Raw genomic sequence first — 16,171 nt, forward strand, 5'->3', positions numbered from 1 at the left:
TTGTGTTTTTATCACTTTTTTTAAAATCTAATTTAGGCAATCTATTTTTTTTTTGTACAGAATAAGCGACGCCGATATACTGTTGTTAGAAAGTGAGCCCCCCCACCTCTCTCTTCCGACCCCATCGCCACACGTTCCCTGTTCCCCAATCCCTCCCTCCCGCTTAACACCCCCCCCCCCCCTTGGCACCCCCCTCCCCCCCACCCCAAAGACCAGATGGGCCATGGCTCTGGCCGCTACTCGCCGAGCACGGCGAACTGATTGCCGAGCTCCAGGTCGACGCCCTTGGCACGCTGGCCGTCCTCGCGCGCCCGCCCGCGGTGCTTCACCGTCTCGAACGTCTTCTCCAGCTCCTTTTCCCTGCAGCGACGCAGACATTGACGGGGAGACGAGACAGACCGCAAGATTATAGAAGGGGGACACGGAAAGATAAGATGGGGAGAAAGACAGCGCTATAGACAGGGAGACGGACAACGCTATAGAGATGGAAAGGGGGAGAGGGCGAGGACGGGGAGAGACTCACCTCTTCGTCTCCACCATGGCGGCCGCCTGCAGAGAGGGGAACTGCGACTCGCTCGTGATCTCAGGGGGCTTCTGGGGTCCCCGGCGAGGGGTTGCCGCTGAGCCCGAGCGAGCACCCGGGGGGCGGTAGACACCCCCCACGACCCCCTTCACGTCCAGCGCCTCGGCCGCTAGCTTCGCTGCTTCGGCAAGGGAGGTGGGGGGGGGGCAGCAGGAAATTATTTCATTATAACATATTTTTTACCAGGTAAGGCCCACTGAGCTACGTAGCTTCTTTTTCAGAAGCGACTTGGTTATCCACAAATGATAGCTCACCAAGTGGATTATCACCATCACGTGGAAATGTATTGCAGCAGCCAAATATTCTTAAACGCGTGATGTTCATTCTAAATGTGGAGGGGAAAAACTCCAAATATACAGGCATCAGGGTTAGCATAGAACCCATGTCCTCCTGTATAACAGGCGAGGTAGTTAACATCTTCTAGCCACCGCGAATGGATGGACAGACAGCTCAAACACACGGGTGCTTGCGTACCGGCGGGGGCAGTGGGCTGCGCCTGGCCGCCCTGCCGGCTCCACACTCCGGAGGAGCGCTCGCTATCGCGCGCCGTGCCCTCCCCGTCGCTGTCCTTGTCCTCCTTGCCCTCGAGGCCGCCCTCCTCCTCCACGTTCTCCTCGCTGCCGCACGGGGAAGGAGGGGGGACACGCACCGTCAAGAGGTCATCACAAACAGCGCCGTGGTAATCGGCCATCATCATCATTCCTCACGACACGTCCAACCCAAGCCCACATTTGTCTCAACAGTTCGAATGATGTCTTCAGGAGAAGACAAAGTGCACACCAGAGGAGCAGGGTTCTTGTGGAGCGCAAAAGCCGAAGAATCATTATTGGGATACAGACCAGATCACTTCATCCCCAAATCTGTCTGTTGCCTGATGATGCAAGTTGTAATTACTGGCGAAACCTCATACTCGAATTGTAAATGTTGTGAGTTTACTCTCCAACACACCGCTGTGTTGTACTAGTAACGAATTGGCATGTTTTGTTTATGAGACAAACCTTACTAAATGGCTGTATCGGGTGGTGGCGGGTTTAATGACACATTATATATATTTACGCAATCTCACCCAAAAACCTCTATTATGGGCACTTCACCCCCATTTATCTCCCCCATTCCTGTCCATCGAATTTCTGCCAGTCCTAGGCTATCGTCGCCTGTATTTTTCCACATCCTTTTCTGTGCAGCTCTAACAACCCTGTTGCCCTCGGTATTCTCACATTCCGTGTCCCTACTTGCGATCTTCCGATTCGCCATTCTCAACCTCTTCGTCGCTTCAGGAAATTTGGCTGCTTTGTTGTCGTCGCTGCAGCTGCCGCTGCTGCTTTCTGGTGGTTACATTTTTCGACCCGATCCCGGTTTCTCAATTTGGAGATGCGAACCTTGTTGACCTGGACGTGTTTATGTTAATTTCCCAGCGCGGCATTTAAAACTATGTGGAACGTTTCTTAAATCCCGGCCCCCCCCCCCCCACCACGGCCTCTGCCCAGCCAGCAGTACAAACGGGAACACCGCTGTCGGCGACATGAACGGTTATTAATTTGCCAATAACACCTATAGAGGACCGCAGAGCTTGGGCAGCCGGATTCGAACCGTGAACCTCCCTCTGCTACAGGCGGTGATCGCACGACCACTGCGTCGCCATCACCACCAACCTGGCCATGTCCGTACCGTGACCAGACTATTTAACGATCTGCTATGGCACTAATTAGACTAAACTATTTTTATTTTCCGAGGTAAGGCTCACGGAGCTGTATAGCTCATTTTTCAAAAGCGACCTGGCCACAAATGATAGCCCCACGAAGTGGCTCATCATCATGTGGAAATATCTAGCAGCCAAATACTCTAAGCACGTGACATTTATTCTAAATGTGGATGGAAAAACCAGAGGACCCTGGAAAAAAAGCCACGCGACCACTGGGAGAGGCATGCAAACCAAATATACAGCGGGCGTCAGGGTTGGGATAGAACCCACTAGCTCCTGCATACCAGACAAGGGAGTTAAATATCTCTTCGTAACCGTGGCGCCCTCTGGCCACCATGACCTAGGCAACAGAGGTGTCCGTTGCATCGAGGGCGAGGACTGGTGGGCAGAGGTCACGTGAGAGGCGAGGGCTCGGCAAGCACGCTCACCTGATCTGCAGCGCTTGTATCCTGAGGCCACTGTAGTCGGCTTCCTTCTGCTCAAACTCCTTCCACTCCTCTTCCTCCTGCAAAGATGGCGGTCACGCCGCAGGTTTGTTACAGGCAGCGTCATCCCAGCGGTTCCAAGCAAAGACTGTTGGGGCAAGTGCCATGAGCGGCCACCTATGGAGGCCGGTGCAATTCCCCATGCCCCTCCCCCCACCCACGAGGGCCGTTTGTCCACCCTGGCACTGTCGACTTGTCCACCACGATTAAGTCTACGATTGGCTGGCAAGAGGTCGCGTGCGGTGGAATTAAAGTGCGGGTAGTATTCCCATCTCTTCCAAGATGTGTGGTCAGCATGGAAGGGTAAATCAAATATCCTTTCGAGAGAGAGGGTCTTGACGTCTATAGTAGGAGGCCAATCCGCTAGCAGTGGTGAGAGCAAGTCATTGCATGTCTGCGCCTTTTTCCTTCCTCTTTGAATGCCGAGTCTGCGTCAAACCCTCTCTGCCGTTCAATCGCCATTTGAAAAAAGTGACGACGGGAATACAAAAAAAAGAACCATGCTGGCTAGGCCACGTGGTCATCAAGCTCCAAACCTCGTGCCGGCAAGAGAGGCCAGCCAGGGTCAACTCCACCCCGCCACACACTGGGGGTTGGGTGTAATGGATAGTGTGGGAATTTGACCCCACAAGGCCTACCTACGGCGGTGGTTCGCAATCTTTTTGGAACGGTGTACCCCCCCCCCCACAAATCAAGGTTAAAGGGTGTGGAGTGTAGGGTGTAGGGTGTGGAGTGGAGGGTGTAGGTTGAAGAGTATGTAGTGGAGGGTGTAGGGTGAAGGGTGTGGAGTGTCGGGTGTAGGGTGAAGGGTGTGGAGCGGAGGGTGTAGGAAGGGTGTGGAGTGGAGGGTGTAGGTTGGAGGGTGTGCAGTGGAGGGTGTAGGTTTAAGGGTGTGGAGTGGAGGGTGTAGGGTGTGGAGTGTAGGGTGTAGGTTGTAGGGTGTGGAGTGTAGGGTGTAGGTTGAAGGGAGTGGAGTGTAGGGTGTGGAGTGTAGGGTGTAGGTAGAAGGGTGTGGAGTGGAGGTTGAATGCAAGATGCTGGGCTGTGTGCGATATAGGAGGCTGCAGGGTTGCAAGCTGTAGAGCAGGGGGAGGGGGGAGCCCCGTGTCAACCATTTCGCAAGAGCACACTCTCCGTATTCCCACAACCATCACTAATACCACTACCACCATCACCACTATCACCACCACAATAATTACCACTATCATCACCACCACCATCACCACTTTCACCACCACCACAACAATTACCACTATCACGACCACTATTACCATCACAACTATCAATACCACAACTATCACCACCGCTACCATCATCACAATTACCATCACCATGAGTACCGCCACTATTAATAAATATTGTGACGGTGGTGGAAATGGTAATAGTCGTGGTGATGGTGGTCATGGTGATGGTAATTGTAGTGGTTGATGGTAGTGGTCTTCGTAACAGTCGTGGAGATGGTAATAGTGGTTATGATGGTTATATTGGTAGAGATTATAACAGTAGTGGTGATGGTGGTGGTAAAAGTCGTGGTGATAGTACTGACGGTGGTAGTGGAGTTGGTGTTGATTGTGATAGTGGCGATTAGTGGTGGTAACAGTAATTGCGGGAGTAGTGGTTGTGTTAATGGTAGTAATAGCATTGGAGGTTGTGGTGATGGTTATAGTGGCGATGCTGGTGTTAGCAATGTGAAAGGTAATAGTGGTGGTGGTGAGTGGCGGTAATAGTAGCTGGGGGGTGAATATTCCTCGAGCGAGGGTGACGGTGTTGGTGGTAACAGTGATTGTGGTGGCGCTAATTACGGTGGCATTAGTAAGGGTAGCGGTGATGGTAATCGCGATGGTGATGATGACGAGGGGTTTTTATTTTAATTTCCCCACCACTCAATGGATGACGCCGGCCAGGGCCTCGGCACAAGCACAAGGGCCCCGCGTGGCACCCCTCCCGATCACGACGTGCGGCGCGGCTGGCGCGGTGGCGATGAACGTCCCATGGACATGGTGGGTGGCTCTAATCCGCAGCGGCGACGGTAATGATGGTGGCGACGTCTGATGACAAGGGCCGGAGTAACATCCCAACCACCACCACCACCACGCTACTGCCAATGGACACCGGTTAATGTTTGCGCGAGCGATTATAAAGATGGTGATGATCGTGGTGGATATGGTAACAGCTGTGGCGATGATGATGGTGGTGGTGGTGGTGACGATGACGACGAGGATTGACGAATGTGGCGCCTCGCGTCACCTTGACCGCGGCGCTATCCGCGTTCTCCGAGCCGCGCTGCACCTTCTCCCGCTCCCGCTTCGGCTTCTTGACGGAGGCCGAGGCCGCGGCCTGCCCTCCACCCGAAGCCCCCGCGTTGCCTGGAGCGGCCCCGCCGGCCGAGCTCGCACCTCCGGCGGCAACAGCCGCGCCGCCCGCAGTGGCCGAGACCGAGGGAGCGACGGCGATGGCAGCCGCCGCGACCGGCGGCGCCGCCGGAGTCGGGGCCGCCGCCGCCGCTGCTGCGGCCGAGGGCCCGACGGAAGAAGCCGAAGAGGAGACGGGGGCGCCCTCGTTGCCGCCCTTGCGGCCGCGGTCTTTCTTCTTCTTCTTGTCGCGCTTGGCGAAGAAGTCATCCAGACTCTTGTCCTCTCCGTCCGCCATGCTGCCCGGTAGGCATGAAGCGATTACTTCGATTCAATTGCGCCACGCCTCGAGTCGACTAATAGCGAATCGATTCCCGTGGGAGTGGTTGCATGACGCGGGTTGGGGGGGGGAGTGGGAATCGATTGATAGCGATTGCGCGTGAATCGATCCTTTACGATTCCTACTCTTGACTTTTTTTTGTCTCGAAAGTCTCGAGTGGAGTTTATCGACGCTTTGGTTTACAGCCCCTGCAGAACCAGCAGTGGAAATTCCACATTCCTATGGCAGGGGCGAGTATTTACATAGGACAACAACCGCTGTTGATCCGGACAACTTTGTATTTATTTTATCGACCCCCCTCCCGAAAGGAGTGATGATGGCCTGAGTCAAGCACCCGGCCTCCACCCGGTTTTGTGTCAACTCCACGTGTTTAATGACCACGTGTTTTAGTCCATCAGTCCGTTGTTTTGCCAGACCAATATATGCAGCAGAACTTGAGGCGAGCAAACTGGAGCAGTTTCGACCTCGTGGGTCTCATCAGCAAGTCACGCCAAACCAAGCTGCCGAGTTGCCAGATGTCTCGTGGCAAGGTCGTGCCATGTAACCCATGGGACGCCGTTGTATCGAGTTGACAGACCGAACAGATGACCCAACGCATGCCGTGTCTGTAACAACACTGGTATTCAAAGGGAATATATAATTGGGGACGTTTCGGGCGATGCCAATTCTTCACAACACACAGGCCAGAAAGGTGGAGATCAGAGACAACATAAACAACACAACGAAGATAACCGACAGAGCACACTTAACACGGTGCCAGCCAGTTCGTGTGTGTATGGGACAGCAGACGCAAGTACAGGCGATCTGTACAGAGACCACAGTGCCAATAGCGGTGCACGTGAGGCAAGGCAGTGGTACAAGGCAGTACAGACAACAAGGCACAGTATAGACCGGACAAGATAGTGCAGTAAAAAACTCAACTTTATTTCCCCAGGTAAAGCCCACTGAGCTTGTGTAGCTATTTTTCAGAAGCCACCTGGCGATCACAAATGACAGCTCAACGAAGCGGCTCATCATCATCATCACGTGGACATTTATAGCAGCAGCCAAATACACATATACTGTCAGTACACTACCACCGACCAGGCCATGCAAACTACACATTGGAAATGCACAGTACAGACAAGACGCAGTACACACCAGACAAGACACACACAGACAGTATATACAATACACACACACAGACAGTATATACAATACACACACACAGACAGTATATACAATACACACACACAGACAGTATATACAATACACACACACAGACAGTATATACAATACACACACACAGACAGTATATACAATACACACACACAGACAGTATATACAATACACACACACAGACAGTATATACAATACACACACACAGACAGTATATACAATACACACACACAGACAGTATATACAATACACACACACAGACAGTATATACAATACACACACACAGACAGTATATACAATACACACACACAGACAGTATATACAATACACACACACAGACAGTATATACAATACGCACACACAGACAGTATATACAATACACACACACAGTATATACAATACACACACACAGACAGTATATACAATACACACACAGACAGTATATACAATACACACACACAGACAGTATATACAATACACACACACAGACAGTATATACAATACACACACACAGACAGTATATACAATACACACACACACAGTATATACAATACACACACACAGACAGTATATACAATACACACACACACAGTATATACAATACACACACACAGACACTATATACAATACACACACACACAGTGTATACAATACACACACAGACAGTATATACAATACACACACAGACAGTGTATGCAATACACATACACAGACATTATATACAATACACACACACAGTGTATGCAATGCACACACACACACAGCATATACAATGCACATACACACAGACATTATATACAATACACACACACAAACAGTATATACAATGCACATACACACAGACATTATATACAATACACACATACAGACAGCATATACAATACAAAGATAAAGATCCCCCGTATAGCCTTAACAGACTGTAGGGGCAAGTGCTGTTAGCGAGCACCTATGAAGGCCGGAACGGTACACGAGGGGGTGAGGGAAATAAGTATTTGACCCCTCTGCAAAACATGACTTAGTACTTGGTGGCAAAACCCTTGTTGGCAATCACAGAGGTCAGACGTTTCTTGTAGTTGGCCACCAGGTTTGCACACATCTCAGGAGGGATTTTGTCCCACTCCTCTTTGCAGATCTTCTCCAAGTCATTAAGGTTTCGAGGCTGACGTTTGGCAACTCGAACCTTCAGCTCCCTCCACAGATTGTCTAAGGGATTAAGGTCTGGAGACTGGCTAGGCCACTCCAGGACCTTAATGTGCTTCTTCTTGAGCCACTCCTTTGTTGCCTTGGCCGTGTGTTTTGGGTCATTGTCATGCTGGAATACCCATCCACGACCCATTTTCAATGCCCTGGCTGAGGGAAGGAGGTTCTCACCCAAGATTTGATGGTACATGGCCCCGTCCATCGTCCCTTTGATGCGGTGAAGTTGTCCTGTCCCCTTAGCAGAAAAACATCCCCAAAGCATGTTTCCACCTCAATGTGGGGATGGTGTTCTTGGGGTCATAGGCAGCATTCCTCCTCCTCCAAACACGGCTAGTTGAGTTGATGCCAAATAGCTCCATTTTGGTCTCATCTGACCACAACACTTTCACCCAGTTGTCCTCTGAATCATTCAGATGTTCATTGGCAAACTTCAGACGGGCATGTATATGTGCTTTCTTGAGCAGGGGGACCTTGCGGGCACTGCAGGATTTCAGTCCTTCACGGCGTAGTGTGTTACCAACTATTTTCTTGGTGACTATGGTCCCAGCTGCCTTGAGATCATTGAAAAGATCCTCCCGTGTAGTTCTGGGCTGATTCCTCACCGTTCTCATGATCATTGCAACTCCACGAGGTGAGATCTTGCATGGAGCCCCAGGCCGAGGGAGATTGACAGTTCTTTTGTGTTTCTTCCATTTGCGAATAATCGCACCAACTGTTGTCACCTTAGTTTAACACGTAGGCTTTCGCGACCAATATTGTTCATAATCAACGATTTTTGGGTTTAGATCGCGTTATTTATAAATGTGTCGTAACCCTCCACCACCCGACACGGCCAATCAGTAAAAAAGTGTCACGTTGACAGAAGACAAATAGTTCACTGCTTTAGCCCACCGGTGTGTTGAAGCGTGAAACCACAACATTTACAATTTGAGTACGACGTTTCGCTGGTAATTGCATCCAGCATCATCGGGCAATTCGCCATTCTGGCGTTGTTGTGGTTTCACGCTTCAACACACCGGTGGGCTAAAGCAGTGAACTATTTGTCTTTTGTCAACGTGACACTTTTTTACTGATTGGCCGTGTCGGGTGGTGGAGGGTTACGACACATTTATAAATAACGCGATCTAAACCCAAAAATCGTTGATTATGTTGTCACCTTCTCACCAAGCTGCTTGGCGATGGTCTTGTAGCCAATTCCAGCCTTGTGTAAGTCTACAATCTTGTCCCTGACATCCTTGGAGCTCTTTGGTCTTGGCCATGGTGGAGAGTTTGGAATCTGATTGATTGATTCTGTGAACAGGTGTCTTTTAGGAGCACTCCCTTTAAGAGTGTGCTCCTAATCTCAGCTCATTACCTGTATAAAAGACACCTGGGAGCCAGAAATCTTTCTGAGAGGGGGTCAAATACTTATTTCCCTCATTAAAATGCAAATCAATTTATAACATTTTTGACATGCGTTTTTCTGGATTTTTTTGTTGTTATTCTGTCTCTCACTGTTCAAATAAACCTACCATTAAAATTATAGACTGATCATTTCTTTGTCAGTGGGCAAACGTACAAAATCAGCAGGGGATCAAATACTTTTTTCCCTCACTGTATACAATACACAGACAGTATATACAATACACACACACAGTATATACAATACACACACACAGATAGTATATACAATACACACACAGACAGTATATACAATACACACACAGTATATACAATACACAGACAGTATATACAATACACAGACAGTATATACAATACACACACACAGTGTATACAATACACACACACAGACAGTATATACAATACACACACAGTGTATACAATACACACACACACAGACAGTCTATACAATACACACACACAGACAATATATACAATACATACACAGACAGTATATACAATACACACACACAGTATATACAATACACACACACACAGATAGTATATACAATACACACACAGACAGTATATACAATACACACACAGTATATACAATACACAGACAGTATATACAATACACACACAGTGTATACAATACACACACACAGACAGTATATACAATACACACACAGTGTATACAATACACACACACACAGACAGTCTATACAATACACACACAGACAATATACACAATACATACACAGACAGTATATACAATACACACACACAGACAGTATATACAATACACACACAGTGTATACAATACACACATACACACACAGTATATACAATACACACACACACAGATAGTATATACAATACACACACAGACAGTATATACAATACACACACACACTGACAGTCTATACAATACACACACACAGACAATATATACAATACATACACAGACAGTATATACAATACACACACACACAGACAGTCTATACAATACACACACACTGACAGTATATACAATACACAGTACAGACAAGAAAAAGTACACACCAGACAACACAGAATCGATGTTTTTCACTTGGAATCGAGGCGCGTGAATCGCATTTTGAGGCATCGATCCGCGCCCCCTGGGCCCCGCCTCCTCGCTCCTCATAAAACCATAGCGCGCTTAGGCACCGCGCGCCGCCCTGGCCGCGCTCCCATTGGCCGAAGCGGCCCCACGTGACCCGCCGCACGTGTCCAGCGTTCCCGCGCTTATGCGCTTTATGTAATTCAACGGCGTACTCCGGGCACAAATCCGAAATTTCCTCTTCCCCTGATTCATGGCGCCCGACCCCCCCCCCCACCTCATTTAATTCCGAACTTAGAAAAATAACAACAGACATCGACGCTGCTTACGGACGGCCACAGTTCACTCGGTATTCGCGTTATTCTCCTCCGTCTTCACCGGCGCAGGCGGCATCGCCCCGAGCCAACTGGGCCAAATGCGCATTGAACGGTCCTGGCGAATGTGCCGCGGCGTGGAAGCCGCCCCCCCGCCAAGTTTACGTGGTGGCCGCGTCGCCCACGTGGCCCAGGGCTGGGGGGAGGGGGGTCACGTGGGTGGCGCGCACGTGCGCGTGCCGCCTGCAGGTGTCGCTCTCCTTGGCCCCGCCGTGCGAATGTGGAATTTCAACTCGCGGTGCTCACATTTGACTGAAAACAACAAACTTTTATTTTTTTGTTGCCTTTCACACTTACATCCACGACCAGTAAGCTGACACACGTAGCGCGTTCCTTTTGTTCGACACGTTTTCCGCGCGTGTTTTCCTGCGCTAAGTTAGTGTCATAGTGTGTACCCAGACAAACTGTTATTTTCACTTTGGGGCCGTCCATAAATGACGTCACGCAATTTTGGACGATTTAACCCCCCCCCCCTCGTCACGCGGCGTCACAAAAAGTCAGACCCCCCCTCAAATATGACGTCACACAGCTCTGCCCCCCCCCCCCTCCAAAATAAAACATGCTTCAAATCGCTTTAAACTATTATCATTGTAGTGCGTATTTAATGTGGCACTGCACTCTGATGTTGTAATTAAGTAGAACGTGTTTATATTTATTTAAAGTTGCGCATTTTGATGTGACGTCACATTTCTAACCCCCCCCCCTCGTCACACATCGTCTGACCCCCCCCCCCCTAGGTGCGTGACGTCATTTATGGACGGCCCCTTTGTAAAAAAACCACGGAGAGGTTTGGGGTGGGTGGGTGGCTGACAAAGGACTGTCAGGGTTAGTGAGCAACGCAGAGAACCCTCAGCGTGCCGGTTTCATCTGCTCTCATGCCTGTCAACCCCTTATCAGAGCCCGACGTATTACAGACCAATTCAGACATTCTTGTTCACCCCGTGTCCCTTAACAATCTCAACTTCATCCTACAAAGTCCCATCACGAGGGAAAAACACAAACATATTAGTTTTGCCCGTATTGAAACGTCTTATGGACCAGAAAAGTAATTTCCCTGTACTTGAATACGGGTAACCCGTATGGGTTGACAGGGGCTCTTAGGATATACAACTTATTTTTCGTTACTTTCTTACTTTTCCTGTACTGTCTTTGGTTGTGTTCGTTGTAACTTATGACCCACCCCTTACTTGGCATCTGTGAAGAGCTTCATAGCTCATCGGATTGCTCCAGGATAAAGATTATGATTCTGATCTCGGGCTTGGGAGGGGACAGGTGTCGCAGCGGGCTCGGGAGGGCTCTCTGTGTGGGGGTCACTTCCTTTAAACAAACGGGAGGAGGAGAGTGCACAACGCATTGTAGTTGCTTGATCTGACCCAAAGATCATTAATAATTGGTCGAGAAAGCCAACACCGTTACATTTTTGAGATTCTTCATAAATGTAAACGGCGCGAAATCCAATTCTAGATTAATTTTTCGCTTTAAGGCCGGGTATAATATTTTTGATGTGTGCCGGCAGACACCGGTTCAATTCGATCTCCCGGCACGGCGGTTGAAACCACGGGGCAAGTTTATGAAATCCTCTGTCCACCAAGCGGTTTCAAATGGATAGCACCGCACAGTCGCACCTCCCGATGAGCACGGTTGGCTACGTACGGTACGAAAGAAGTTCAACGTGCATCGTCAATCGGCAGGTTGCGTCTGGTGGGGGTAAAGTGCGGGTGCTCCCATCACTTCCGAGACGTCAAAAAAAACTAAAGCGAAATACAGATTGTCCCCGAGTTACGATGGCCCGACTGACGATATTTTGACTGACGATGGGGTCTTCGTAAAGCATCTCCATCATAAGTAGAGGACTACCTGTACACCCCCGGGAGCGGCCTCTCCAGAGCTCCCTCCAGTGGAGGCCCCTTCCGCCAGCAGTGGCCTGAGCAAGCAATTGCAGGGCTACGCCTTTGCCGTCTGACCCTTGGCCCGAAAACAATGTGCACCGTAATCGATGTTTAGCTGGGGTGCTGTCACCGATCAATGTCACCAGCAGCTGCTCGTGTACCCAGGGGTCACTCTCGCGACTGAAACTTCATCCTGGCCCCTCGGCCTCTCACCTGGTTAGAAAAACTTTGGAACGCAGGCGGAAAGGCAGGCCTGGAGCAGCACACGCATGTGTGTATGTATGTTGATCTTCTTTCGCACCGTACGTAGCCAACCGTGCTAATCGGAGGTGTGGGGTAAGGACAACAAACTCAACACAAAAAACAGTTCTGAAGAAATTAGTTTGTCAATCCCGATTATTTAAAAGTGCATAGTTCCAGCGGCTTCCTAATATCGCAAGGAAGAGCGTTCCAGACGGCCGCAGAAACGCATCCAAAAGCGCACGATGCGGTGACCATCTTTGTTCGATGGCCGGCAGCCAAAAGTCGCTGCTGCTACTTGCGAGGAGTTCGCGTTATGATGTATTACTCCTTGACGAGATCAGCCAAGGTAGCTTTCACCTGTTGACTCTTAACGTTCAGAAACAGCTGTCAGGCAAGCAATGGCGGCGCTAGGCACAAGTAAAAGCGAACATAACGAGTCAATTGACATAAATGTAACAAGCTGATTCACGTCAAGACGTCTCACAATATTTTGCCCACATTCGTGTTCTCTCAGCAGCTCCATTCGTGTCTCTGTCGTCTATCTCTCTTCCGTCATCTCACTCGGATTGTATACATTGAAGAGGGAGGTTTGGAGGACAGCCCCTAATGGGCTAGTTTGGCGCTCTTCATCGCAAGGCCCCGCGGGCCACTGGCGGCCCCCTGGTGGCCTTTAGTGCGGCTCCTGACGTGCGACCCCCCGACAATACACAACACGTGACACCCCCCCCCCCTCCCCAAATCATCATAGTGCTGTTGTCAAACTCACCAAATGGTTTCACATGTGTGGCGGCCCTCCTTACACTGATGATGTCTTATCGGCGAAAGTGACCCCCCCCCCCCTCTGAAAATAGAACACTGCTCCAGCACCACCACTGCAGATCAGCCGATACGAGTCTCTGACTCTTCCTCATCCTCCTAATCCTCCTTCTAATGCTTATCCTTATCCTCCTCCTCCTTATCCTCCTAATCCCTTTCCTCCAGCGGCGGTTCCCATGACGTCTCTCTGCCTATGGGGCCCCCTCTCCCTGCTGAGGGTCCCGAACGGGGGTCCCCTCGTCCTCAGGCTCACTGGTCATCTCCCTGGGCCCTGCCGATCCCTCCCGGGCCTCCTCCTCCCCCTTCTCCTCCTCCTCCTGAAGGGGCCCTGGCAGGGCCGAGCCCTCGGCAAGGGGCGGTTCTGGGCCTGCCCTGGCCGTGACGTCACCGGCAGGGCCGTTACCGGCGAGTGGTTCCTCGCCGACAGCCCGGGGCTCCTCACCGAGAACCTCGGTGCCATCCCGTGAGCCATCACCGGTAGCCTCGCCGGCCTGCGAGTGATCGTCGTCAGCCTCACCACGCACCGCCAGAGGTTGCTCGCCGCTCACCTCACTGCCACCCTGAGGGTCCTCGCCAAACACTCCCATAGGGCCATTGCCGTTGACCTGATGTTCTTGTGGGGCCTCGCTGTTGACCTGACCTTGTGGGCCTTCACTGGCGACCTTCTGAAGCGCCTCACTATTCACCTGACGCTCCTCATCATCGGCCTTCTGAAGCTCCTCACCATTCGCCTTCTGAAGGTTCTCATCATCGGCCTTCTGAATCTCCTCACCATTCGCCTTCTGAAGGTTCTCACCATCGGCCTTCTGAAGCTCCTCACCATTCGCCTTCTGAAGGTTCTCATCATCGGCCTTCTGAATCTCCTCACCATTCGCCTTCTGAAGGTTCTCACCATCGGCCTTCTGAATCTCCTCACCATTCGCCTTCTGAAGGTTCTCACCATCGGCCTTCTGAAGCTCCTCACCATTCGCCTTCTGAAGGTTCTCACCATCGGCCTTCTGAATCTCCTCACCATTCACCTTCTGAAGGTCCTCACCATTCGCCTTCTGAAGGTCATCATCGGCCTTCTGAATCTCCTCACCATTCACCTTCTGAAGGTCCTCACCATTCGCCTTCTGAAGGTTCTCACCATCGGCCTTCTGAAGCTCCTCACTATTTAAATTGTGAAGCTCCTCACTACTAACCTTCTGAAGTTCCTCACCATCGGCCTTCTGAAGCTCCTGACCATCGGCTTTCTGAAGGTCCTCACCATCGGCCTTCTGAAGCTGCTCGTCATTGACCTGAAGCTCCTCACTATTGAAATTCTGAAGCTCCTCACCATTAAACTGGCCTTGCTCACTATTGACCTTTAAAGCTTTCTCCAAAATGACATCATCCTCTTCAAAAACCTCCCCTCTGACCTCCTGGGGTCCCACACTCAGCACCTTCTCGTCCCCCAGGGCCCCTTTCGCTGGCCCCGCTGGCGGGGCCCTCCCCGTGGCACGCCCCTCCTCCCCCTCCTCCCCCTCCTCACGGGCCCTCGTGACGTCTCCTCCGCGGGCCCCGTTCTGGGCGGCTGCTGGAGGAGGGAGGGAGGGAAGGAGGGGTTATTTCACCTGGATAATCGACGAAGTGGAACATCTCGTTTGCAAGGATGTCCAAGATGATGTCAGGTGACACACAGCAAACGCGTCATGACAACCAATAATAGGTACCGCGTCTTTTCAGATTAACAAGATCCACTGTAGCTTATACGACTACATTAACCCCCCTCTGGTCGTCGCACCCGATAGGCCCACGGTGATGACGTCACCTTTGCTCCCCTCTATTTAAGACCAAAACAGGAGGACTTCTTCACAATTCTGACTATCGCCTGATGAAGCTGGTAATCACCAGCGAAACGTCGGACTCGAATTGTATATGTTGTGGGGATACTCTCCAACACGCCGCTGTGCTGAAGTAGTGACCAATTGGCACGTTTTGTTTACGTGACGGGTGGTGGCAGGTTTAACGACACAAAAAACCTCTATTCTTGATATTATTTGTCGCAAAAGTCTACGTGTTAAACTAACGTCATGCCATTTACACACCCACACACTCGCGTACAAATATGCCCCCCGTATAGCATTTTGAGGCTTTTGGGGCAAACACTGTTAGTGAACAGCACCTACAAAGGCCGGGACGGCGCACGAGGGCGTGGTGTGGCCAGAACCATGCCGCCTTTGTCTCGCACAGCACCGGGTTCTCATTTAAGGCTGATGGAGATTAGTCCGCACACTTTGCTGTGCCACCTTCTCCTGGAAGAGCCAGCGTATGGCTCCTCCTCCACGCTCACCCACGGGGAAGGATGTTTCACGACATCGTCTGTGCGGTTATCCACCAACCCTCGCTGCTGCCTCCATAATCAATATCACACCCACTCGAACTAAACTATGTTTTTATTTTACCAGGAAGAGCTCACGGGGAGGGAGAGAACACGAAAACTCCAAATATACAGCAGGCGTCTTGGTCGCAATCGAACCCACGACCTCCTGTATCCCAGGCGAGGGAGTTAACATCTTGCCAACCGTGGCCCCCCAGATATAAA

At 50.7% G+C, this 16,171-nt stretch overlaps 1 protein-coding gene across 3 annotated transcripts; it reads right to left on the minus strand.

Annotated features, from left to right (window-relative positions):
* Positions 1 to 205: 205 nt before the first annotated feature.
* On the minus strand, positions 206 to 5,471 carry CDV3 (CDV3 homolog). Of its 3 annotated transcripts, none has more exons than XM_078881765.1 (5): positions 5,018 to 5,471; positions 2,714 to 2,787; positions 1,058 to 1,200; positions 524 to 704; positions 206 to 360 (listed from the first exon to the last, which is right to left on the minus strand). In XM_078881765.1, the coding sequence occupies exons 1-5, from the start codon at positions 5,417 to 5,419 to the stop codon at positions 237 to 239; spliced, it is 924 nt and encodes a 307-aa protein (XP_078737891.1). In that variant the 5' UTR covers positions 5,420 to 5,471; the 3' UTR covers positions 206 to 236. The 3 variants fall into 3 exon arrangements, with proteins under 3 accessions (XP_078737891.1, XP_078737887.1, XP_078737888.1); XM_078881761.1 differs by having other exon boundaries at positions 2,714 to 2,790; positions 5,018 to 5,470; XM_078881762.1 differs by having other exon boundaries at positions 524 to 701; positions 2,714 to 2,790; positions 5,018 to 5,467.
* Positions 5,472 to 16,171: the final 10,700 nt, after the last annotated feature.

This window comes from Lampetra fluviatilis, chromosome 62 (assembly GCF_964198595.1).
Source record: "Lampetra fluviatilis chromosome 62, kcLamFluv1.1, whole genome shotgun sequence".
NCBI lineage: Eukaryota > Metazoa > Chordata > Hyperoartia > Petromyzontiformes > Petromyzontidae > Lampetra > Lampetra fluviatilis.

What these genes read in the sequence shown, in the direction of transcription:
- CDV3 (XM_078881761.1), bottom strand. Translation starts at nt 5,419, where the DNA reads ATGGCGGACGGAGAGGACAAGAGTCTGGATGACTTCTTCGCCAAGCGC. An exon ending in ATACAAGCGCTGCAGATCAG is followed by an intron (nt 1,201 to 2,713) that starts GTGAGCGTGCTT and finishes CCCGTGCGGCAG; the next exon opens with CGAGGAGAACGTGGAGGAGG. An exon ending in GCAGCCCACTGCCCCCGCCG is followed by an intron (nt 705 to 1,057) that starts GTACGCAAGCAC and finishes CCCTTGCCGAAG; the next exon opens with CAGCGAAGCTAGCGGCCGAG.